Consider the following 24,081-nt stretch of genomic DNA (forward strand, 5'->3'; position numbering starts at 1 on the left):
GCTGCTAAGCCTGTTTCCTACTACTCCTAACATGGAATCAGACTCGGGCAAAGGACTTAAACCCCCTGCATGAGAAAGGCAGGTAGTGCTACCGAGTCCCGGGCACAGAAAGGCGTAAGTACCCTGACTTAGGAACAGTCTACCTGGTACACAGACTCTCAAAGGTTAGTTTCTTCCCCCTTCCATCCTTTCCCCTTTTTCCTCCCTGGAACAACAGTCTCTGAGGCATCTCTTGGAAGGATGGATTCCCCTTGGGTTAGGCCAGGGACTTCATAAGGAAGGAGGTGGATGGGCCTGGGCTGGGGTCCCTGCCCTCTGGGTACCCACCTGCTTCTTTGAGATCCAGTCTGGAAGAAGAGGCTACAGGTGTCAGGGCCCAGGCTGGTGGGGGTACACAGCTCCAGCACATAGTGGCTGCCTTGCTTCCGGTGGACCGTATTCTTGTCCAGCCGCGGGCAGAGCGGGATGCAAGGCACCTGGGCATAGGGGCTTTGCAGGTTGGCAGCTGGCAAAGGTGGAAGAGGCAGGAGAGGGGAATGTTTCAGAGCACGTCCAGCCCTGGGAGGCACGAAGACCCATGTGAAATCCCAGCTTTGCCACATAACGACCTGGGTGGGTTTGGGCAAGTCACTTAACCTCTCTGAGCTTCTGCATAAGCTAGAGCTGATGGTGGTATCCACCTCAGAGTTGATGATGAGGATTAAAGGGATAATATAGGCAAAGCACTCAGCTAAATGCTGAGAACAGTGTAAGGGCTAATACCTGCTTAAAAAGGAGCACATGTCTTTGGGATGAGTCCTGGCAGAGTCTGATAGGCACACTCTAAAGACTCTGGAAAGCTTCTAGCCCATCACTTGGCACACAGTAGAAGTCTACTATTATGGGGAGGCAACCTTGCCCAGAGAAAAGGGCACAGGTTTTGGAGTCAGACCTGGGTATAAACTCCCCTTTCTGACACATGCTAGCTGTGGGGCCTTGGGCAAGTTGCTTAAACTTCAGCTTTCTCATCGTGAATACGTGGGGTAAATATGTGATTATGAGGATTAAATTCTAGCACGTCTGCAAAGGGCTTAGCACAGTGAGTGACCCCAGAGGGTGCTCAATAAATGATGAGGTGGGATTGCTAAGCACTCTTCCTTCTCAGTCCAGGCTCTTGGGACCAACCTGTGCTCAGGGCTAAGGCTCAGGGGAAAGAGTGTGTGAAAGGCTGGAGATGGGTGGTGATTATCAGCCAGCTGGCTGATGGCACACAGTTAAGCCCAAAGTGGGAAACCATGTCTCAGCTCCTGGGCCTGGCTGTGTGGGCACCCAGGGCCCTCACCATAGTTCTGCTGCTTCAGCTGGCTCAGGATCCTGAGGGCTCTTCGTTCTGGGACTTCCAAGGTGTCTGCCTGCTGCGGGTTGTAGGGAAGCTTCTTCCGGGACCGCAGCCGGCCAATGGCCGGTTCCATCTCTTGGGCCTTACAGGTGCCTTCCTTCAGCTTCTTCTGGTAATAGCTGGGGAGGCAGTGCCACCCAGCTCAGCCCGGCCGTGTTTAATTCACCCTCCTCCTCCCTTACTCTTCCTGAGCCCCTGTTCTGTCTGGCCAGCTCAAGAGCAGGGCCACAAGAGATCTGGGTTTTAGTCTTGGCTCAACCATTAACTTCCTGTGACTGTGGGCGAGTCACTGCCCTGCTCTGGGCCTCAGTCACGCCTATGTAAAGTGGGGGGAAATGGTTATCTCTACCGGTCACTGGAAGTCACTTGACTTCTCTAAGCAGATCGGTCAATGTTTTTATAAGGTTAAAAACAAAGATTAAATAACAAGACCCATTAAGCATTCAGCAAATTGACTCAAGGAAAGAGCATGGTAAATGTTGCCCATGATTTCTGTCACTGGTATTTTTACTTAGATGTGCAAGTGCTTTGTAAGCCAGCTGTGCAGTTAACTTCTCCTCATCTTCCAGATTGCAGCTTAAGGGCCATCTCTTCCAGAAAGTCCTCTCTCCTCCAATAGACGAGTTAGGCTCCCACTATAGGCCCCCTGACAACTTGTACTTAACCCTATCACAGCCCACTTAATATTCTTAACTCATCACTACTTGCCTTTTCCCCACTAGACTGCAGCACCATTCATTCATTCATTCAAATATTTATTGAGTGTTTACTGTATGCTGGCCACTCACCTAAATGCTTGGGAAAGAGCAGTGCAGGAGATATTCATATAAGGTCCTTGTGTCATCTCTCAGCCCCACCTCTTACTCCAGCCACTGTCACAGCAACCACTTCTACGTGGGCCTCAACCAGCTCTGCACAGGGGCAACCTGGCACAGTCTCACCTCAGGTCTTAACCTCCTGCTGCTTGCTCCAGAGCCTCTCTGACACATATGCGCCCCAGAAGTGCAGGGGAGTTAAACACCTGTGTGGGGCACCCTTGACAAAGGAACCAGCAGCTGAGGTATACAGGCTCCTCTCTCTTCCCCTGACGGTTCTGAGCCATCATTCATAGTCTCCTCAGAAGAGCCTGGGGATGGTTGACTCAGTAGTACATCATTGTACTGGCTTATCCTCCTTCTGTGTTCATGTCCCTTCCCTCACTTCTGCTCCCTAGTATCACTTTCTAAATCAACTACCTAGGCACATATCTAGTAGGAGAGTCAGACCATGAACAAGTAAATAAATTATGGTACCATGTGAGGAGTGATGGGTGTTCTGAGAGAAAGTAAAAGCTGAGTAGGAGGTAGTGATGAGCTATTTTGTCCACAGTAGTCAGTGAAAGTCTCGAGGTGGTGGCATTTGAGCAAAATGAGGGGAGGAAGCAAGCTAAGTGGATATTGGGAAGAAGCCTCTTTCAGGCAGAGGGAATGGCTTGCGAAAAGGCCAGGAGGTGCGAAAGAGCTTGGTGAGCTCTAGGAACAGAGGGGCTAGAGCTTGTGTGTGAGGGAGAAGGGGGTAGAAATGGGCAGCAAGATGGGAGGGCCAGACTACCTGGGACTTTGTAGGCAGTGATGAAGGGTAGGCATGCTACTCAGAGTGTCAGGAAGCCCTTAGGGCTTAAGCGGGGGGCTCTGCTAGGGCCTCTGCCTATCCCTGAAGCCTGGAATTTTGGGTTTTAATGAGCTTCACACAGAGAAAATAGAAAATGAATACCAGAGCCCTCAAATGGAGACTGGCTCTAGACCCCTGTGTAAAATTAGAACCTGAAAAGGCAACATCCTGAGTAAAAAGATGGATTAGAAAATAACTTCACCCCACAGGTGCCAACAGGACATGAGCAGAGTGTGTGTAACTTTCTTGGTCACAATTTTAAAGGAAATTGCTTGTTCTCTACTTCCTCTCCTTCCCCTTCTTGTGGGCTTGAATTTAGATGTGTTGCTGGTAAATTGGCTTAGGATTGACCTAGGGAATGGTGGAAGAATAAGTGGGAAAGAAACTGGGTGCTTGAGCAACCTTGCCTTCCTGCCTGCTTCCTCCAAGCCATCAATATGAGAGAAATAAACTATATTGTTTTAACTATAGTACATTGGGGTCTATTCCTTAATGAATACACTAATCTAGAATTCTATACCTAGCTAAACTATTCAGTAAGTGTGATGGTAGAATCAAACACTTTTGTAGACATACAAAATCTCAAAACTCTTGCCTTCCATGCATCCTTTCTCAAGAAGGTACTGGAGGGCATGTTCTTCCAAAATGAGGGCATAAACCAAAAAAGAAAAGGAAGATATACATACAGAAAATAAGAGATCTAACACAGGAGAAAGACAAAAGTTAAAGGAAGATGGTGAAGGGAGATCCCACAATGGCAGTGCAACTGCCATAGAGGACAGCCAGTTTAGATTGGATCACTATAGCTTAAAAGACAGAAATTTCAAGGGCTGGCATTCCCATACCTGTCGCTGAATTACTGCCTTTCTAACCCCAAAAAGCTACTGGTGAAACATGCTCCCATTTTTTTTTTTTTTTTTAAAGCAAATCAAACCAAGAAAGAGTAAGCAAACCAAGAAAAAGTAAGACATGTGATCCAGTAGACAGAATTCCAGAGCAAAGGAAGAAAGAATTCCTAGGATGACAACAAACTCCCAAGATGACGGCTCTGTAGCATGCCTAAGAAGAAATTAATCCAAAAATGAGAAGAATGGAATTACTTAGAAAATGCCTCCAAGGAAAACAAAGCTCTAGGAAGGTACAAGAATTGTCAATGAATACAAAGAAAAAAAAAATCAAGGCAATTGTCAACTTTTAGGAAATAAAAAAAAAAACAAGAAAGGAAATGAAATCATTATATAAAAAATGCTCAGCTATGAATAATTGTGTAGCCATAATATTAGAAACCCCAAATATTTAGTAAAATTGATAATATATTTGAATGGGGAAGGAGGAGCTGAGGGGATAGTTGTATCAGACAGCTAAATTCTTACCATAACAAGAAGTCAGTAGACACAAGTCTAAAAATCATTAACCAAAATATTGTAGTACATCCATATTATGTAGAAGTAACTGCCAAAAATACCCAAGAAGAAAGAGAAAGCCTGGAGAGGGTGTGGAGAAAAGGGAACCCTCCTACGTTATTGGTGGGAACGTAAATTGGTGCAGCCACTATGAAAGACAGTATGGAGGTTCTTTTAAAAACTAAAAATAGAGTTACCATATGAACTAGCAATCCCACTCCTGGGCATATATCTGGAAAAGATGAAAGTTCTAATTTAAAAAGATACATGCACTCCAATGTTCATAGCAGAACTATTTACAATAGCCAAGACATGGAAGCAACCCAAATGTCCATCAACAGAGGACTGGATAAAGATGATAAAATATAAAATGGAATTAAAAAAGAATGAAATAATGCCTTTTGCAGCAACATGGGTGGACCTAGAGATAATCATACCAAGTGAAGTAAGTCAGAGAAAAGACAAATATCATATGATATCACCTACATGTAGAATATTAAAAAATGATATAAATGAACTTATTTACAAAACAGAAATAAACTCACATAGAACACAAACTAATTGGTACCAAAGGAGTAAGGGGGGGGTGATAAATTAGGAGTTTGGGTTAAAATATACACACTACTATATAGAAAACAGATAAAGAACAAGGACCTACTGTATAGCACAGGGAAATATATTCAATATCTTGTAATAACCTATAGTGGAAAAGAATCTGAAAAAGAATATATGTATATATGTAACTGAATCACTTTGCTATACACCTGAAACATTGTAAATCAACTATACTTCAATTAAAACAAAACAAACAAAAAAACCTCCCCACAAAGAAAACAAGGTCCAAGCGGCTTCACTGTAAGTTCTATCAAACCTTTAGAGGAGACTGAATACCAAGATTTCATGAACTCTTTCAGGATATGAGAACACGTAACTCATTTTATGATGCCAGCATTATACTAACAGGAACGCTAGATATCACCCAAAAAGTAAGTTAACGACCAACATCTCCTTTGAACATAGGTGCCAAAATTCTTAACAAAATAGCAGGTTGAATCCAATAATATATTAAAAGGGTAATACATTACAACTAAGTGGAGTTTTTCCAAAGAATACATTTTACATTGAAAAATCAGTTTTATCTACTATATTAACAGAATGTAAGAGAAAAACCTTGTAATCATCTCAAGATGCAGAAAAAGCATTTGACAAAATTCAACTCCCATTCATAATAAAAACTCACAGCAAACTAGAAATAGAAAGGAACTTCCTCAACATGATAAAAGTATCTACAAAAATCCTATAGCTAAAATCAAGCTTAATGGCGAAAGATTGATTGCTTCCCCCATGATCAGGAACAAGGCAAAAATGTTTGCTGTCATCACTTTTGTTTTACTTAAGGTCTTAGCCGGAGTAATAAAACAAGAAAAAGGGGGCTTCCCTGGTGGCGCAGTGGTTGAGAATCTGCCTGCCAATGCAGGGGACACGGGTTCGAGCCCTGGTCTGGGAAGATCCCACATGCCGCGGAGCAACTGGGCCTGTGAGCCACAATTACTGAGCCTGCGCGTCTGGAGCCTGTGCTCCACAACAAGAGAGGCCGAGATAGTGAGAGGCCCGCGTACCGCGATGAAGAGTGGCCTCCACTTGCCGCAACTAGAGAAAGCCCTAGCACAGAAACGAAGACCCAACACAGCCATAAATAAATAAATAAATAAATAAATAAAAATTTTTTAAAAATAGCCTTTATAATGAGAATTTGGTTAAAGAAGGGGTTTCAGCAGCTTTGGCTGTAAAAAAAATAAAAAACAAGAAAAAGGAATAAATGCTAATGGATTGGAAAGGAAGAAGTAAAGCTTTTTTCACAGATGACATCATTGTGTGTGTAAAAATCTTAAATCTATTATAAAAAGCTACCAGCACTAATAAGTGAGTTTAGCAAGGTCATAGGATACAAGATCAATATACAACAATAAGCTATACTTCTATAATACCAGCAATGAGCAATTGGAAAATGGAAACATCTACAACAGTATAAAATATGAAATACTTATGGATATATATATTTTTTAAAGCTTCTTAACCATGAACTCTCATGCTTTGCAGAGGTCTTAACTCTCAGCACCTTATCACTACTCGTGGATATATTCAACAAAACATGTAAAAGATCTACATCTTGAAAACTACAAAATCCTGCTGAAATTAGAGACTTAAATAAGTGAAGAGTTATACCATGTTCATGGACTGAAAGACTTGTTATTATTAAGATGTCGTTTCTCCCAAAATGAACGTATAGATTCAATGCAATCCCAACAAAATACCAGCAGGCTCTTTTATAGAGATTGACAAACTGATTCTAAAATTTATATAGAAATGCAAAGGACCTAGAATAGAACAGGATCTAGAACTCTTTGAAAAAGAACAACTTGGAGGACTTACTCTACCTGATTTGAATACTTACTATAAAGCTGCAGTAATCAAGACCTATGTGGTATTTGCAGAAATATAGACACAGGAAGAGAATAAAGAATCCAGAGGTAAACCCAAGTGTATATGGTCAATTAATTTGGGGGGGGGTACCTTCTATTTATAGTGTATTTTTTTTTCTTAACTAAGTTTTTTTTGATAGACTTTTTTAGATTCACAGAAAATTGAGTAGAAAGTACAGAGAGTTCCCATATACCCGCTGCCCTTCCCCCCCACACACCCACAGACTCCCCCATGATCAACATCTCCCACCAGAGTGGTACATTTGTTACAACTGATGAACTTACACTGACATATCATTATTACCATAAGGCCATAGTTTACCTTAGGGTTCGCTCATAGTGTTGTACATTGTATGAGTTGTGACAAATGTGAAACGACATGTATCTACCATTATGGTAATACAGAATAGTTCCATTGCTCTAAAAATCTGTGCTCCACTTCCCTCCCTCTCCCCTCACTCCAGTAAGCACTGATCTTTTTACTGTCTCCATTGTTTTGTCTTTTCCAGAATGTCACATAGTTGGAACTGTAAAGTATGTAGCCTTTTGAGATCAGTTTTTTTCAGGTAGCAATATGCATTTAAGTTTCCTCTGTCTTTTCATGGTTTGATGGCCCTTATTAGTGCTGAATATTCCACTGTATAGGTGTAGCACAGTTAATTTTGTGTGGACTAAGTTTTCAATTCATTTGGGTAAATACCAAGGAGCACAATTGCTGGATCATATTGTAAGAGTTTGTTTAGTTTTGTAAGAAACCACCAAACTGGAACTTCCCTGATGGTACAGTGGTTAAGAATCTGCCTGCCAGTGCAGGGGACACGGGTTCGATCCCTGGTCCGGGAAGATTCCACATGCCGCAGAGCAACTAAGCCTGTGCCCCACAACTACTGAGCCTGTGCTCTAGAGCCCGCATGCCACAGCTACTGAAACCCACGCACCTAGAGCCCAAGCTCCACAACAAGAGAAGCCACCACAATGAGAAGCCCGCACACCACAACTAGAGAAAGCCCATGTGCAGCAACGAAGTCCCAACGACGAAGACCCAATGCAGACAAAAATTAATTAATTAATTAATTAATTATTTAAAAAACCCCACCAAACTGTCTTCCAAAGTGGCTGTACCATTTTGCATTCCCACCAGAAATGAAACGAGTTCCTTTTTTTTAATAGATTTATTTTATTTATTTATTTATTTATTTTTGCTGCATTGGGTCTTGCATGTTTACGTATGCATATATATATATATATATATATATATAATATGTATGTAATGTTTTTCTACTCCAGATGGTATTGATAAAAATTAACTTGTAAGAGAGCTGTACTTAATTGGCTTAAAGAAAGGAAAAAAAGCTTATATAAATTAAGACTAGTTAAACAAGCATATGTTACCTCTACCAGATGCTTAACATTATAATGCTATGAATTCAACCTAAGAACAAAATGTACAATTAAAGTGCATTGTTTGATGTATGTCAACCATGACAGTAAATTAAAAGTAAAAAAGAATGGAGAGAGCCATATGTTTAACTTTCTAGGTTCTTTGTCTCTGTGATTTCTTTTTTTCTTTTTTAATTTTTATTTCTTTTTGTATTTTGTCCGCGCTGTGCAGCTTGTGGGCTGGTTCCTGGACCAGGAATCGAACCCAAGCCTCCACAGTGAAAGTGCCAAATCCTAACCACTAGGCCACCAGGGAACTCTTTGTGATTTCTGATACTTTACTGATTTGTCCGCAAAGAAACTAATATATATATATATATATATATATATATATATATATATATATATATATATATACACACACACACACATACACACACACACTAATATATATATATACACACACTATTATATATATTAGTATGTGTATAGATCTGAATCACTTTGCTGTACACCTGAAACTAACACAACATTGTAAATCAACTACACTTCAATAACAAAAAAAGTTTTACAAATTAGTCTTACTCTGATTATCCGATAAAAATGGAACTGATTGTGGAGAGAAAAATTCTATGTTTCAATAAAAACTATAACACACCTTTGTAGGTTGTTGAACAGTTCACTTACTTTGAGCTTTTTGTCCTCTTTATAAACTGGCTCCTGCCACTTTGTGTATTCACAAAGTGAATCAACGTTTCTAGTAATCAACATTTCTAGTAATCAACATTTCTAGTTTCCCCCCACCCTCCTGACCTGGCATCACTGAAAACTAGAACTGCCCTTTTCTCAATGCCCTGCAAGCTAAAGCGACTTAATGTAAACTTCAAAAAGAAAAAATCACTGCAACAGATCATGTATAACAACCCTGTATGCCTGCTGCTGCTGTTAGTTCACTGGAACACCCAATGCCATCACCAAAGACATTCAAACAGCAAGCCAGAAAATTCATCAGAGAGCCACCAGATAGCCTCACTCCACCATCTTTTTTTGGCCACTGTGCGGCATGCAGGATCCGAGTTCCCCAACCAGGGATCGAACACGTGCCCCCTGCAGTGGAAGCACAGAGTTTCAACCACTGGACCGCCAGGGAAGTCCCTCAATCCACCATCTAAAGATGCTTTGAACCTGACATGTAAGAATCTCACAATTAACTGCCCTCTGGCCTCAAAAACTGAGTTTACAATTTATTCTAACCATTAACCTCTGTTTCTCTTTTGTTTCCAAAGAAATGCCCCTCATTAAATGCTTGCTAGCAGCTCACCATATAAAGGCCTAAGTTAGGTGGGTGCCCTACTCCCACCTATACCATCACCTCCTAAAATGAGCTCCGACTGTCACTGAACTGACCTGTTCTCAGGACTAAGCGATGGATCCAGGCAAATACAGGATCATGTGCTTAGATTTGTTCTTTTCTGCTTGTTCCGATCTATGTTTTCCTCCCCCTTTCACAGATCTCTTTGCAACTTCTAACCCGACTTTTTCTCCACGGCCACCAACTCAGCTTTTAATAGATGAAACTTCTAGGGAAGTGCCAGATGGAGGAAATGAAGGCGTTTAGGACATGCCACCCCAATATGTGCCACTTCGGCATGTTGGTTATTTTGAGTTAAAGGCACTTGAAAAACAGTAGATGCAAGAAGGGTCCACTGACTTTTTCTTTCTAAAAGCAGGAGACAAAATTCCCAGGTGAAAGCTGCCCTCCCTGAACCAGGAGGAAGAAACATTCTTATCACAAGAGAGGAAGAGGGAGTTTCGTGGTGGTCCAGTGGTTAGGACTCCGCGCTTTCACTGCTGCGGGCCAGTGTATACGTGTGGTGTGGCCAAAGAAAAAAACAAAAAAAAGAGTCCAGGCCAAGAGAACTCTACAAACAGACATGGTTAAAATAACTCTTATCTTCCTCATTCTGCATATATATATATATATATATTTTTTTTTTTTTTGGCTGCGCTGGGTCTTCGTTGCGTCTTCGTTGCTGCGTGCGGGCTTTCTCTAGTTGCAGTGAGCGGGGGCTACGCCTCGTTGCGGTGCGCGGGCTTCTTATTGCGGTGGCTTCTCTTGTTGCACAGCACAGGCCCTGGGTGCGCGAGCTTCAGTAGTTGTGGCACACAGGCTCAGTAGTTGTGGCTCGTGGGCTCTAGAGCACAGGTTCAGTAGTTGTGCCACACGGGCTTAGTTGCTACGCGGCATGTGGGATCTTCCTGGACCAGGGCTCGAACCCATGTCCCCTGCATTGGCAGGCGGAATCTTAACCACTGCGTCACCAGGGAAGCCCCTGCCCATATATTTTAGTTACTTTTCTACAGCTGCTGCTCTTTTTTTAACCTTGTATGCAAGCCCCTTGGCCTTGTCAGTTCTTTGGGTCTTCATTATTCTTGTCAGGGCTCCCATGTGCGTGTAAGTTAAACTTGTATGCTTTTCTCCTGTTAGTCTGTCTTACATAAGTCCCAGCTGGAAGCTCTAAGAGGGTAAAGGAAAATTTTACCTCCCCTACACACTAAATGTCATTTTTTACTTGAAAAAAGGACAAACTATGGTTATGCAGCCTTGTGTATTTTGGCGGATATTTTCTTGAAAATGGATGAAGTTAGCCCATCCTTTCGAGGAAAACAACTGACAGCATTTGTTACCTATGACAAAATTAAAGCTTTCAAGTAAAAAATTAGAATTTGGGAAAACAAATCCATTATCATGGGACTTCCCTGGTGGTCCAGTGGTTAAGACTCCGAGCTCCCCACGTAGGGGTCCCGGGTTTGATACCTGGTCAGGGAACTCAGATCCCCACATACTGCAACTAAGCCCAAGTGCTCTAGAGCCCACACACTGCAACTAGAGAGCCTGTGCACCGCCACGAAGAGCCTGAGTGCCCACGTGCCACAATGAAGACCCAGTGCAGCCAAAATAATATAAATAATAAATAAAAATAAAATTTTAAAAAATCCATTATAATAAGCATGCATCATATGCATGTTCATACACAGAATAGTTTATAACAGTCAAATGAGTGAACTGTAGCCTCACACAACACTTCTAATATTTAAAAAAAAAAAATTTTTTTTTTTTTAATAACCAAATTGATCTTTTTTTTTTTTTTTAAGTTATTTATTTATTTATTTATTTTAAATTTATGGCTGTGTTGCGTCTTCGTTTCTGTGCGAGGGCTTTCTCTAGTTGTGGCAAGCGGGGGCCACTCTTCATCGCAGTGCGAGGGCCTCTCACTATTGCGGCCTCTCTTGTTGCGGAGCACAGGCTCCAGATGCGCAGGCTCAGTAATTGTGGCTCACGGGCCCAGCTGCTCCGCGGCATGTGGGATCTTCCCAGACCAGGGCTCGAACCCGTGTCCCCTGCATTGGCAGGCAGATTCTCAACCACTGCGCCACCAGGGAAGCCCAAAAAAAAAAATTTTTTTAAGCAAGGATGACTTTATTTTATTTATTTATTTATTTTTGGCCGTGCCACGTGGCTTGTGGAATCTTAGTTCCTCAACCAAGGATCCAACTTGGGCCCCAGCTGTGAGAGTGCCAAGTCCTAACCATTGGACCGTCAGGGAATTCCATAAAGACTTTTCTGACATTAGGGGTGATATTAATAATTATACGTATAATATATAGAATAACTACAATGAAACGTGTCAACATTTAGAAGATACGCAATATGTTCTAAATGAACAATGCATGTTACAAAAGCCATTCATGGGAAAAGATCCATTTAAACTACAAAACAGACCAATAGATTTTTATTTAAAAGAGTACGAGGGTACTTCCCTGGCAGTGCAGTGGATAGGACTCTGCTCCCAATGTAGGGGACCTGGGTTCGATCCCTGGTCAGGGAACTAGATCCCACATGCATGCTGCAACTAAGAGTTCTCCTGCCACAACTAAGGAGCCCTGGAGCTGCAACTGAGGAGCCTGCTGGCCGCAACTAAGACCCCACGCAACCAAATAAATAAATAAATATTTTTTTAAAAAAAGAGTACAACGAACAGTTCACAGATATGGCTTCAGATTCCATATTGCAACCAACTTTTAAGACACTACTGCTCGTCAAGTTTGGTGTACTATCAAAGAAAAATACCTCCATGATATGTGGGATATTAAATGAAAAGGCTATTAAAATACTTTTTCCAATTACATATTTGTGTGAGGCCGGATTTCTTCATATACTTCAACCAAAATGACAGATTGCAACAGATTGAATGCAGAAGCATATAGGAAAATCCAGCCAACTTCTTTTGTTCCAGACACTGAAGAGATTCTCAATATTGTAAAGCAATGCCATTCTTCTCATTAACTTTCTTGTTTGTTTGTTTTGGAAAATATTGTTATTTTTTCATTTAAAATTAACATTAACATGTAATGGGATTATCTTTGTTAAATAAATTAATAGATATTTTTTAGATCTCTCAGTTTTAAGTTCATATATAGAAAATATTGACTGTTTCCTAGACCAAAAAGTTTTAAAACTGCTGCTCTGGAGAAACTCTTGCCCAGGTATCCTGGAGACATATACAAAATATTAACAGTGTTTCTACCATGGCTGGAAACTGAACATAGACCTAATGTCCATCTGCAGAACAAATACATATATTGTGAAGTAGTCATACCAGATAATAGTATGTAGCAGTGAAAATGATAAATGATCTACAGCTATGCATAAGAACATGGATGAGTCACAAATACATAACACTGAGAAGAAAAAGCAAGTAACAGAGGACTTATGAGTCCACTCCAATAGAGGTAAAAAATATGGAAAGCTAAACAATAAAGTATTCAGGAATACAAACAAGTGTGAGTCAAAATTTAAAAGTGCCACTGCAGGGCTTTCCTGGTGGCACAGTGGTTAAGAATCCGCCTGCCAATGCAGGGGACACGGGTTCGAGCCCTGGTCCGGGAAGATCCCACATGCCGCGGAGCAACTAAGCCCATGCGCCACAACTACTGAGCCTGTGCTCTAGGGCCCGTGTGCCACAACTACTGAGGCCACGTGCCACAGCTACTGAAGCCCATGTGCCTAGAGCCCGTGCTCCGCAACAAGAGAAGCCACTGCAATGAGTAGCCCGCACACCGCAACGAAGAGTAGCTCCCGTTCACCACAACTAGAGAAAACCCGCGCGCAGCAACAAAGACCCAACGCAGCCTAAATAAATAAATAAATAAATATGTAAATAAAATTTATTAAAAAAAAAGTGCCACTGCATATCCACCAGACTGACTGAAACTAGCAAGACTGACAGTATGGATTTGCACAAGATGTGGAGCAACTGGAACTCTGGTACATTGTTGATGTGAGTGTAAAATGGTAGAATCACTTAGATAAAAAAGTCTGGCGGTTTCTTGTAAGTAAAATACACCTATCCTATGACCCAGCAATTCCATTTCTGGGTATTTACCCAAGTAACAAAATATATGTCCACACAAAGACTTGTACAAAAATGTTAATAGCAGCTTTACTCATTATAACCCCAAACTGAAAACAGCTCAGAAATCTACCCATGAAAGGATGGATGAATGAACTGTGGTATATTCATCCAATGGGATACAATAATAAGAAGGAGTGAACCGTTGCTGCCCACAGCAACATGGATGAATCTCAGAAGCATTATGCTGAGTGAAAGAAGCTAGACACTAATGACATATACGGTTTGTTTCCATTTATATGAAGTTGTCAGACAGGCAAAACCAATCTGTAATGGAAAAAAAAAATTAGAAGAGTGATTGCCTCTGGGCGGGGGGGCGGTTCAGGGACCAACTGGGAAGGGTCATGAGGGCACTTTCTGGAATGATGGTAAAGTTCTGTATATCTTGAAAGGGGTTCAGGTTGCTGGGGTGTGGGCATGTGTTGAGACCCATTCAACGATACACTTAAGATCTGTGCATTTCACTGAATGTACATTATACCTCACAATATGCGGGGGGGGAAACTCTATACAAATATTGATCATTAGGTAATGCCATGTATGCTGAAGTATTTAGAGGGAAATAACTATCATTTACTTTGAAATGAATAAAAAAATAATACAGATCGATGAACAGATAGAGGGATAGAAGCATGGCAAAAGAACTATGGTAAAATGGCAACAGTAGAATCTAGGTGGTGGGTATATAAATGTTCACTGTAAAGTTCTTTTAACTTTGCCATATGTATGAAATTTTCAATAAACGATAAGGGAAGAAATAAGCAGTGAAATTTTAAAACAAAAAGCAAAGGAATAAGGGTTGGTTCTTGTTAGGGAGAAAGTACTTTGTGATTGGGGTAGGGCACACAAGGGCTTCAAGATTACTGGAATTATCTATTTTTAAACTGGAGAAATTGATAGCTGGGAATTTGTTTTATTGCTTTTAAAATTATACATTTGTCGTCTTCAGAGTTATATATGTTTAGTGATTTATAGATGCCGGGAGGAAGAAAGATCTCTTGTCTTTGGGGTTTGCTAAGTTGGTATTAGTGGAACAGCCTGCGGTCATTCTCCCTCCTCCAGCCCCTGCCGAAAAAGCCTGGTCTGTTGCAGGAAAAAATGATCCAACTTTCTGAGCGATAGGGACAAGCTTCTGTGTGCTGCAAGCGAGACCAGGTGGGCCATTCTGCCTTGACCCTCTGCTTCTAGCCCTCGAATGTTCATGTTGTTTTTGTACACGGCCGTCTCTTCCTTAGGTGAACCACTAACCACCCACTAGCCCACTCTGGCAACACGGGGAGGCTTCCACCTCGTGTTCTCTAGCGCTAGACAGGCCCTATCACATTCCCTTTCTGGGACTGCTGTATGAGTACTGCAAGAAGGTATTCCTCTTGCTGCTGAGGTTGCAAAACAAGGAGGGTATGAGTAGAGTAGAGGCTGCCGGTTGCCATCCTTCCCACTGTGGGAAGAGCCTCGCTGAGCTTGAAGCTAATGCAGAGATGAGCAGGAGAGATAAAGCCTGAATGGTATCATCTGGTCTCCTAGATCCAGCCATTCCTGAGGCCCTGAGAAGTGATGCGAGCCAGTACATTCCCCTGTTGTGTAAGCCAGTTTTATGTGGGTTTCACTGGCAACTGAGAGTCCTAATTATCGAAAGTCCTCAGCTGCCAAAACGCTAGGTGCCATTTCTGTGTCCGCAACCCTCCACTCCCAACAGCCAGTCCTACTCACCTGGTGATCTCCTCTAAGGCTGCCTCAGGTAAGGCCAGCATCTCCACCAGCAGGGACAGGATCTCAAAGAGCAGAGTGCGGGGGTTTGGGGGAGCCGTGTCCGTCAGGGCCTTCTCTTCTGGGGACGTGGGATGGTGGCTGCCGTTACCACTTAACAGCCCTGGATGCCTAACGGCCCCAGCAGCCACCTGGCCCCTCCTCCCAGCTCTGAGTGCCCTGGGCTCACCCCTGCTCACCCACAGAGCAGAAGAAGCGCTTGGTGTCTGTCATCACAGCCAAGAAGTCTTTGAAGTTCACGTGGCCGTCTCCTGTGGAGGCCAGAAGAATACAGGGTGGCCAGGGACCTTTCAGAGCAGGCTCGGGCATTGCGACCCAGGCACGGTTATTAGCATTTACTCATTGGGTTTGATTATAAAAGTAACGCATATTCAATGCAGAGAGCGTGGTGCACACAGGAAAGTAGAAGGTGAAAATTAAAATCTCCTGAGTTAGAAGCTCCCAGAAGTTCCTGGAAGCAGCAGACTGGGTTCATGTCATAGGTGTACCACTTACTATCTTTGTGACCTTGGCAAAGTCTCTTAACCCCACTAAGCCCTAGTTTTCTCATCTATAGGGTGAGGATGACCATAACACCTTTCTCATGGGAGAGAAATTGAGGCAACGTGCTCAGAATAGGGCCATGCATATAATATACGCTCATTAAATGTCAGCAACTCTTATTACAGTGTGCTAGTCTCTGCATGAGAACATATTTGTACCTACAATTTTCCCACTTCGGCCTTCAAAGCCCTGCTAGACCTGCCTGTTACCTGTCTCCAGCCTCACCTGGTACCAAACTCCTTAACGCTAACCTGCTCTCCCACCAGGGGCCACATTCTTCCCTGTTGCGGGCCTTTGCGCGTGCTGCTTCCTCTTCCTAGAATTCTCTCCACCACCCTCCAACTTTTTTTGTTTGTTTGTTTGTTTTTTGTTTGTTTGTTGTGGCCGTGCAGGATCTTAGTTCCCCAACCAGGGATTGAACCCGGGCCCCGGCAGTGAAAACGCAGAGTCGAAAACGCGGAGTCCTAACCAATGGACTGCCAAGGAATTCCCTCCAATTCATTCACTTAATGCTCCCCCTTGACCATCACTTCCTTAGGGAAGTCAGACCAGTGCAGGTCAGACCCCCTGTTGGACACTCTCATAGAACCCTAGTACTTGAACCACACACTCATAAGATCTGGGATTTAACTGAAGCTCTGGGAGACAGGAACTGGCTGTTTTGTTCTGCACTGTGTCTTCAGGGCTTAAGACAGAGAGGTGCTTGGCAAATGTTCTCTGAACTACTTGACAAATTAATGAGTGGTCTCTAATTCTTAAAGCCACCCTTGCGGGGGGGGGCACCTAATACTCTTATCCCCATGTCACAGATGAGGCCTGAGGCATAGACAAAAGTAGGCTGTTGCCTGGGGTCATGCAGGGGCCGAGCTGAGGTGAATTCTTAGCTTGTGCCTGAGGATTCGAGCTCAGGCAGTGATGGAGGAAGCAGAGCTGACACTCAGAGGTCAGGAGCCCAGGCCCCCTACAGCTCCGCTGTGTTCCCTGCATCTAGCCAACCAAACCACATGTGATGCTTCTCACCCTGTGCCCTATTCCCTTTGTCCAGGTTATTTTTGCCACCAGCAATGCCCTTCTTCCTTCCTCTCTCCCTGCCTAACTCCTGCTTCATCTTTCACAATTTGGCTCAGGCATCACCTCCTCCAGGAAGCCTTCCTTCCTGATCCCTTCCTCCAAGCCACCTTAAGCGCTGCTTCCTTTGGCAACTCTTCCTTCTGTGTCATTGACTGTGTGAGCACCTCGAGGGCAGGTCTCATAGGTCTTACACATGTCTTTATTCCCAGTGCCCAGCACAGGAGTGGACACACAGTAGGCAGTTAATAAATATTTAGTGAATGAATAATACCAGCAGTTAATGTCTCCCGGATGCATGCTGTGCACCAAGCGTTGTGCTCCATGCTTTGCCTAGATTATCTCATTTAATTATTTTAGCAGCCCAGTGAGATGGGTATTGCTGTAAGCCCCGTTTTACAGGTGGGGAAACTGAGACTTGGTGAACTTCAGTGATTTGTCCAAGGTCATACAGCTGGTAAAATGAGTGACCAAGCCATGGAGGAATGTCCGATGAAGCACATGTAAAGCTCCGGAAAGAGTGATCTCAGAGATCACCTACATCTTAGGTCAGGAAATAAGTCTTGGTCATCTCTGGGTCCCCAGAACCTGGCACTGAGTAGGTACTCAGGGAGCCCTAACTTTGGGGCCAGGACCAGCTACATCATTTGTGGGGCCCAGTTCAAAATGAAAATGCAGAATAGGGCCCCTCTTTCAAAAATTATCAAGAATTTCTAGACTGTAACAGCAGCAGAGCATTAAACCAAAGTCAGGACCTTGTAAGCGCAGAGCCCTGTGTGACTGCACAGGTCTCACGCTACCCATGAACCTGACCCTGCCTGGGGTTCAGGATGAAACCTCCCCCCAACTCACCATCGATGTCAGCACTGCTCAGGGCATCCTCCACCTGGGCCGGCGTCAGGGAGATGCCCACGAGGAGCAGGATGTTCTCCAGGCTCTGTGCATCCACCTCGCCATGACCACTGAAGATCTCAAAGTAGCTGCGGAAGGCTGGGGTGGGCAGTGGGGTTATGTTTCTACCATCCATCCCATCCGTTCCAACCAGCCCCTGTCCAGCCTTCTCTATCACCATGGCTGGGTGGAGGGACAAACTTAACTAAGAGTGAAAGCGGAGGGGTGTGGGCCCATTGACTCACTTCACTCTCTGGTACAAGGTCAGACCAAGGGCTCAGCTGGTGTGGCAAAAGCTAAGCTAGTTAGCCGCCTTCACCTTGCATCAGAACATGCCCACTTCAGGGCACCCCTGCTGTGTGCCAGGCACTGTGCTAAGCTCTTTATAGCCATGTTCTCATTTAATTCTTACAACAGCCTGGTACGAGTAGAATGCTTATTCCCTTGTAAAGATGGGGAAACTGAGGCTCAGAGGTTAGAGGACCAGATAGATCTTTCTGACTCTGAGTCTGTGCCTTGGCTTTGGGGATCTGCAGTTACTTATCTGGATACACATAGCCTCTAAGACAGCTTCATTTGTCTGGACCAGAGCAGAGGACCAGGAACAATGCTGAGAAAGTCCCAGAACAGCACCAATTGATAGAAAAGTCGTGTCCTGGTCATAACATGTGTGGTGTCTGGTTTCACAGCCCACAGCAAAATCCAGGTTAGAATCAACAGACCTAGTGATAAGACGGGCTCTGCCATTTACTAAGAATCTGGGTTGCTGTTACGAGCTAAATTGTGCCCGCTGCCTAAACTCGTATGTTGAAACCCTAATACCACCCCACCCCCATATCTTAGAATGTGATGATGTTTGGAGATAGGACCTTTAAAGAGGTGATTAAGTTAAAATGAGGCCATTGGGGTGGCCCCTAGTCCAACCTAACTGGTGTCCTTAAGAGAAGAGGAAACTTGGGCACACAAGAGACACCAGGGATGTGTGTGCACAGAGGAAAGACCATGTGAGGATACAGGGAGAAGGCAGACGTCTGCAAGCCAAGGAGAGAGGCCTCAGAAGAAACCAAACATACCAACACCCTGATCTTGGACTTCTAGCCTCCAGAACTATAAGAAAATAAATTTTAAGCCACTCATTTTGTGGTACTTCATTATGGCAGCCTGAGCAAGCTAATATAGTTGCCATGGGCAAGTCACTGTACTTCTCTGAGCCTCAATTTTCTTATCTGTAAGATGGACAGAACAACAGTACACCCTCCCAGAGAGGTTGTATTAATTCATTGCTTGGCACATCGTAGACTCAGTAAGTCTCTGATGAACAGAACTGAAATGCGGGGAAGAGGTAGGGCTGGGATTAGGGTTGGACTAAGTGGTGAGCTGCCACAGGCAGGCACACTGAAAAAGGAAAACTGAACAGCTCTCAAAGGTGGTAAGATCATCCCAAATGCAGGGTGGTTTGGACCATCAGAGCAGGTAGCCAGCTCTTTCCTCACCAGACAGGGCTGAGTCTTGGGGACAATGCTGAGTCTCTAAGCCAAAGTGGCACATTGTCCATGAACTCAGCTCAAGAAGATGGGGCAGTGGGCACGGGACCTAGAAAAGCCCCTCCAAAAATGACTAGAGACTTTTAATGCTAAAAGGAGTGAACTTCAAGGATGGGGTCCTAGGGAGCCAGAGAGCGCATTCAGGGAAGGCAGAAGAAGGGGCCGCTCTGGCCCTTCCTGGGGCCCAGACTTTGGGGAAGAGCGGAGGGTGGAAGGAGGGCACACACCTCCTCATCCAGGGCCAGAGCCAGGTGTGGCTGGGTTGGCAGTGGAGGTGGATGGCTGATTAGGCCACCTCCAGAGCCCAGAGGAAGTGGCAATCACTCCTCCTCAAAGCGCAGGTAAGTGGAATCACGGGGCCCAACCCCAAGGACGATGGGGAGCAAAGGGCACAGTGCCTCACCCAGGGTGGATGTTCAGAACTTTTAAATTTTTTGGTGGAGGTGGGATGTGGTGGAAAATGGGGACCTGTGTGTAACTGAGCAGGACCCTATGGGGTCTTCCTGGGACAGACCCCCCACCACCTCCCATGTCCTCTGCCTGCCTCTTCTTGTTTGTAGAAAAACTTTAGCCTCCTAGGCCTTCCCCGAGTTCCAAAGAATGGATTTAATCAGGGAAGTGAGAAAATGCAGAAAGAAAGGAAAACAGTCAAACAAGACAAAATAATAATAGTTCAGACATTAAACAAAGTTAAACAAAATAATAATAGTTCAGACATTAAACAAAGTCAAGGACATTTAGTTCCTCCTCAAGGGCTATAGATAATATTCTGAGCCATGTCCTTTGAGCTGTTTTGCAGATACTGAAACCCCTACCAAGTGGAAGAAGTTAACTGTATGCTGACCAAGAGCACGTAGACCCCAGGCTGGTTGGAACCAGGTTGATAATGTCAACTCTCAATTACCTCACCACCAACCAATCAGAAGAATGTCCGTGAGCTGATCCCGCACCCCACAACACTCTCTCTCACCCTCTCTTTAAACACCTTTCCCTGAAAGCCATCAGGGAGTTTGGGCCTTTTAAGCGCTGGCTGCCTGGACTCCTTGCTTGGAGCCTGCAATAAATGCTGCCCTTTCCTTCACCACAACCCGGTGTCAGTAGACTGACTTTACTGCGCGTGGGCAAGCAGACCCCAGTTTGATTCAGTAACATGTCCAGGGCGGGTGGTCTTGTTAAATGGTGAGGGATGGTCTAGGACAGGTGGAGGCTCTGGAGCCCTGCGTCCCATCCAGGTGGCCTCTGCAGAGGACCAATAGCGTGGGCTCGGGTTGGGGTAGGCACAAACGTCTCCAAAAACGAAAGAGCTTTGCAGGGCTTGCTCCATTCATTCAGACAGGTGGCTCTGGAACAGGGAAGAGAACTGGACCCCAAGTGAGAGGACCTAGCAGGATTCTGGCTCCCCGATCCAGCGGTGTGTGAGAGTTTGGGTCAGCCTTCTACCCCACTAGCCAAGTGCAGGGCTGGGGTGGGTACCAGGGCAGCAGCATGATCAGCAACCCCATCTCCCACCCCGGGCTTATAAACCCAAGGACTGAGCGTTCTGCCTGCCCCGCAAGGGGCTCCCCTGGCCAGGCCCGCCCTCACCTTTCTCTTGCTTCAGTGTGAGGTGCTCTTCCGACCTCTCCTCCCAGGTCTGACGCACCTTCAGGAGGCAGTGTTCTTCCAGCTCCTGCCTGCAGAGGACAGAGCCCGGGCAAAGGGCACACATCTGGCCACCCACCCCGGCCCTGCACCAAAAGCTAGGGGCGGGTGAGGGGGAGCTGGGGCAGAGGGGGTCATGGGAGGAACCCTGGGGGAGGCTTTAAGAGGTCAGGAGAGTCTACGAGTGACCCAGAGGAGGAGCAAGGCAGAGGTATGGGGAGTCTAAAGGGGGTTAGAAAGAAAAAGGGGGTTGGCAATGAAAAAGGGGCCTAGGGGCTTCCCCGGTGGCACAGTGGTTGAGAATCTGCCTGCCAACGCAGGGGACACGGGTTCGAGCCCTGGTCTGGGAAGATCCCACATGCCGTGGAGCAGCTGGGCCCGTGAGCCACAATTACTGAGCCTGCGCGTCTGGAGCCTGTGCTCCGCAACAAGAGAGGCCGCGATAGTGAGAGGCCCGCGCACCGCGATGAAGAGTGGCCCCCGCTTGCCGCAACTGGAGAGAGCCCTCGCACAGAAACGAAGACCCAACACAGCCATAAATAAATAAATAAATAAATAAATAAATTTTTTTTTAAAAAAAGAAAAAGGGGCCTAGATATGAAAGATCAAGAGCTGGGAAAGACAGAGAGGAGACAGAAGTGAGGGGAAGTGGAGGGGGGACACATGGGAGGGAACAGACAGGTGCAGTGACAGGGACAAGAATCTGGAAGAGAGTAGCCAGGGGCCCTGGGACCAGGCCCTGATCCCAGACACCCTTTCTGGGATGGCTCCTACCGTGCCTTGGGGTAATTCAGGCTCCTCTCCCCGCTGTGGTGCAAAAGTTCTGTCCTTCTCCAGCCCAGGTCTGATGCAGGGACCGGCAGGACCGTGACGGGCACTGAAGCTGGGGCTCCCATGGGGGCAGGAAGTGGCCCAGGGGCTGGCGGTCGGGCCCAGCATGGGGCCATGGCAGGAGCCGAGGCAGGGGTCTGAGGCAGGGTCAGAGGCAGGATTGGGGCTGCGTTGCCAACCGGGGCAGAGACGAGCACGGGGGCCAGGGTCCTGGGGGACTTCCGGTTTGGCAGCGCGCGGGCCTTGGTGACCCTCCAACGTGTGGCCTCCTCCTCTTCCACCTCCAACAAGCACTTCATGAAGCCCGGCTGGGGGTTGCCAAGGTTCTGGGCCCCCGTGGCCCCCGCAGGCTCCTGAGGCTGCTTCTGAGTATGGTCCATCTCCCTCCTCTCTCCAATGTCCCTCGCCTCCTGGGAACAGGACCGGGGAGGGGATTTGGGAAGCCTCCGGCCAGCCAGATTGTCCCACAAAACTTCTCCCAGCCACCCACTCTGCAGCGGATCCTCACCCTGCCCCTCCCTCTCTGGGCCCCTGGGGAGGCCCACCTCTCTCCTGCAACCTACTAGGCTCCCACCTCTCTCCTGCAACCTACTAGGCTCCCACCCCATGTCCTCCCCCACCCCTGACCTGGGCTCTGCCCCCTCCTGGCTGTCTGAGCTGTGGTCTTGAGTGAGTTACTCCCCGTCTCACCACTTGTTTATTTGCTTCACTGCAATCAACACAATTTGCAATGGCCCTGTCCATGCCTGTTGTTTGCCTGTCTGACCAGAAGTAAGTTTCCGGAGGGCAGGACCTCGTCTGCCTCTTTTATCCATATTGACCCAGCAGCCAGCTTGTGGTAGGCACTTGATAAATTCCCACTCGTTCATTCAGCAAATGCAGCACCTCCTGCATCCGTCCCTTTAGAGGGATGAGCTGTCCCCTGCCCACCTCCAACCAGGCCACACGCCACGCAGGCTCCAGCCCAGCCCTTTCTCCCGTTCAAAGATGTAGCTCTCACCACACACCCGCTCTTCCTAAAGTATCAGCACTACCCTCTCCACCAGATAACTCCCGTCAGCATGGAAACATGCTGTATTATCTTCCTTCTTTAAAAGAAAAAACTCTCCCGACAGTACAAAGCCTTCCAACTACCATCCCAGGTCTCTGCTCTTCCTTTAGAGCAAAATTCCTTGAAAGATTTGGCTGTACTCCATCTCCACTTTCCTCCTATCTCCAGTCCGGCTTCTGCCACCACGCCCCAACCAGACTCTTGCAAGGCGGTGGTCAGATCTCTGCCCTCCTCAGAGCCTACCACTGAGCGGTGATAGACCCAGATGACCACTCCATCCCTCTGGAAATGCCTTCTTCTCCAGACTCCCACTCAGTCACCGGCTGGCTCCCTCCCTGAGTATTCGTCAGCCTCCTTTGCTGGCTATTGCTTGCTCTCGCTCCATTTCTTTTTTTTTTTTTAATGTATTTATTTATTTTTGGCCGCGTTGGGTCTTTGTTGCTGCATGTGGGCTTTGTCTAGTTGCGGCGAGCGGGGGCTACTCTTCGTTGCCATGCACAGCCTTCTCATTGCGGTGGCTTCTCTTATTGCGGAGCACAGGCTCTAGGCGCACAGGCTTCAGTAGTTGTGGCACAGGGGCTTCAGTAGTTGTGGCTCGTGGGCTTAGTTGCTCTGCAGCATGTGGGATCTTCCCGGACCAGGGCTTGAACCCGTGTCCCCTGCATTGGCAGGCAGATTCTTAACCACTGCGCCACCAGGGAAGTCCCTCCATTTCTAAATGTGGTAGAGACCCAGTGATTTGTCCTCAGATGCCTTCCTGCTCTATATTCACTCTCCTAGATGTTATCCCCATTTTTTTCACGTTTACATCTCCCATCCTGACTTCTCTGTCCTTCCTAACTCCAGACGTCCTCCTGGCATTTCTTTTTGGGTGTCTAGAACATGACCAAAGCAGAACCTTAGGTTCTTCCTGTCTGCTCCTTCCCCAGTGTCACCACCTTGGTTAATGACACCACTTGTTGCTCAGGCCCCAAACC

The 24,081-nt window shown here is 45.7% G+C and overlaps 1 protein-coding gene across 1 annotated transcript in view; it reads right to left on the bottom strand.

Annotated features, from left to right (window-relative positions):
* SPATA21 (spermatogenesis associated 21) overlaps positions 1 to 24,081 on the bottom strand; it is a 34,767-nt gene that overhangs the window by 1,639 nt on the left and 9,047 nt on the right. Inside the window, exons 6-12 of the mRNA XM_036827100.1 lie at positions 21,997 to 22,463; positions 21,166 to 21,254; positions 17,999 to 18,136; positions 15,715 to 15,786; positions 15,479 to 15,596; positions 1,322 to 1,497; positions 328 to 505 (exon numbers count right to left, since the gene is read on the bottom strand). Coding sequence (XP_036682995.1) covers positions 328 to 505; positions 1,322 to 1,497; positions 15,479 to 15,596; positions 15,715 to 15,786; positions 17,999 to 18,136; positions 21,166 to 21,254; positions 21,997 to 22,463 — 1,238 coding nt within the window. The remainder of the gene's footprint in view (positions 1 to 327; positions 506 to 1,321; positions 1,498 to 15,478; positions 15,597 to 15,714; positions 15,787 to 17,998; positions 18,137 to 21,165; positions 21,255 to 21,996; positions 22,464 to 24,081) is intronic.

The sequence above is a fragment of the Balaenoptera musculus genome, chromosome 1, assembly GCF_009873245.2.
Source record: "Balaenoptera musculus isolate JJ_BM4_2016_0621 chromosome 1, mBalMus1.pri.v3, whole genome shotgun sequence".
NCBI lineage: Eukaryota > Metazoa > Chordata > Mammalia > Artiodactyla > Balaenopteridae > Balaenoptera > Balaenoptera musculus.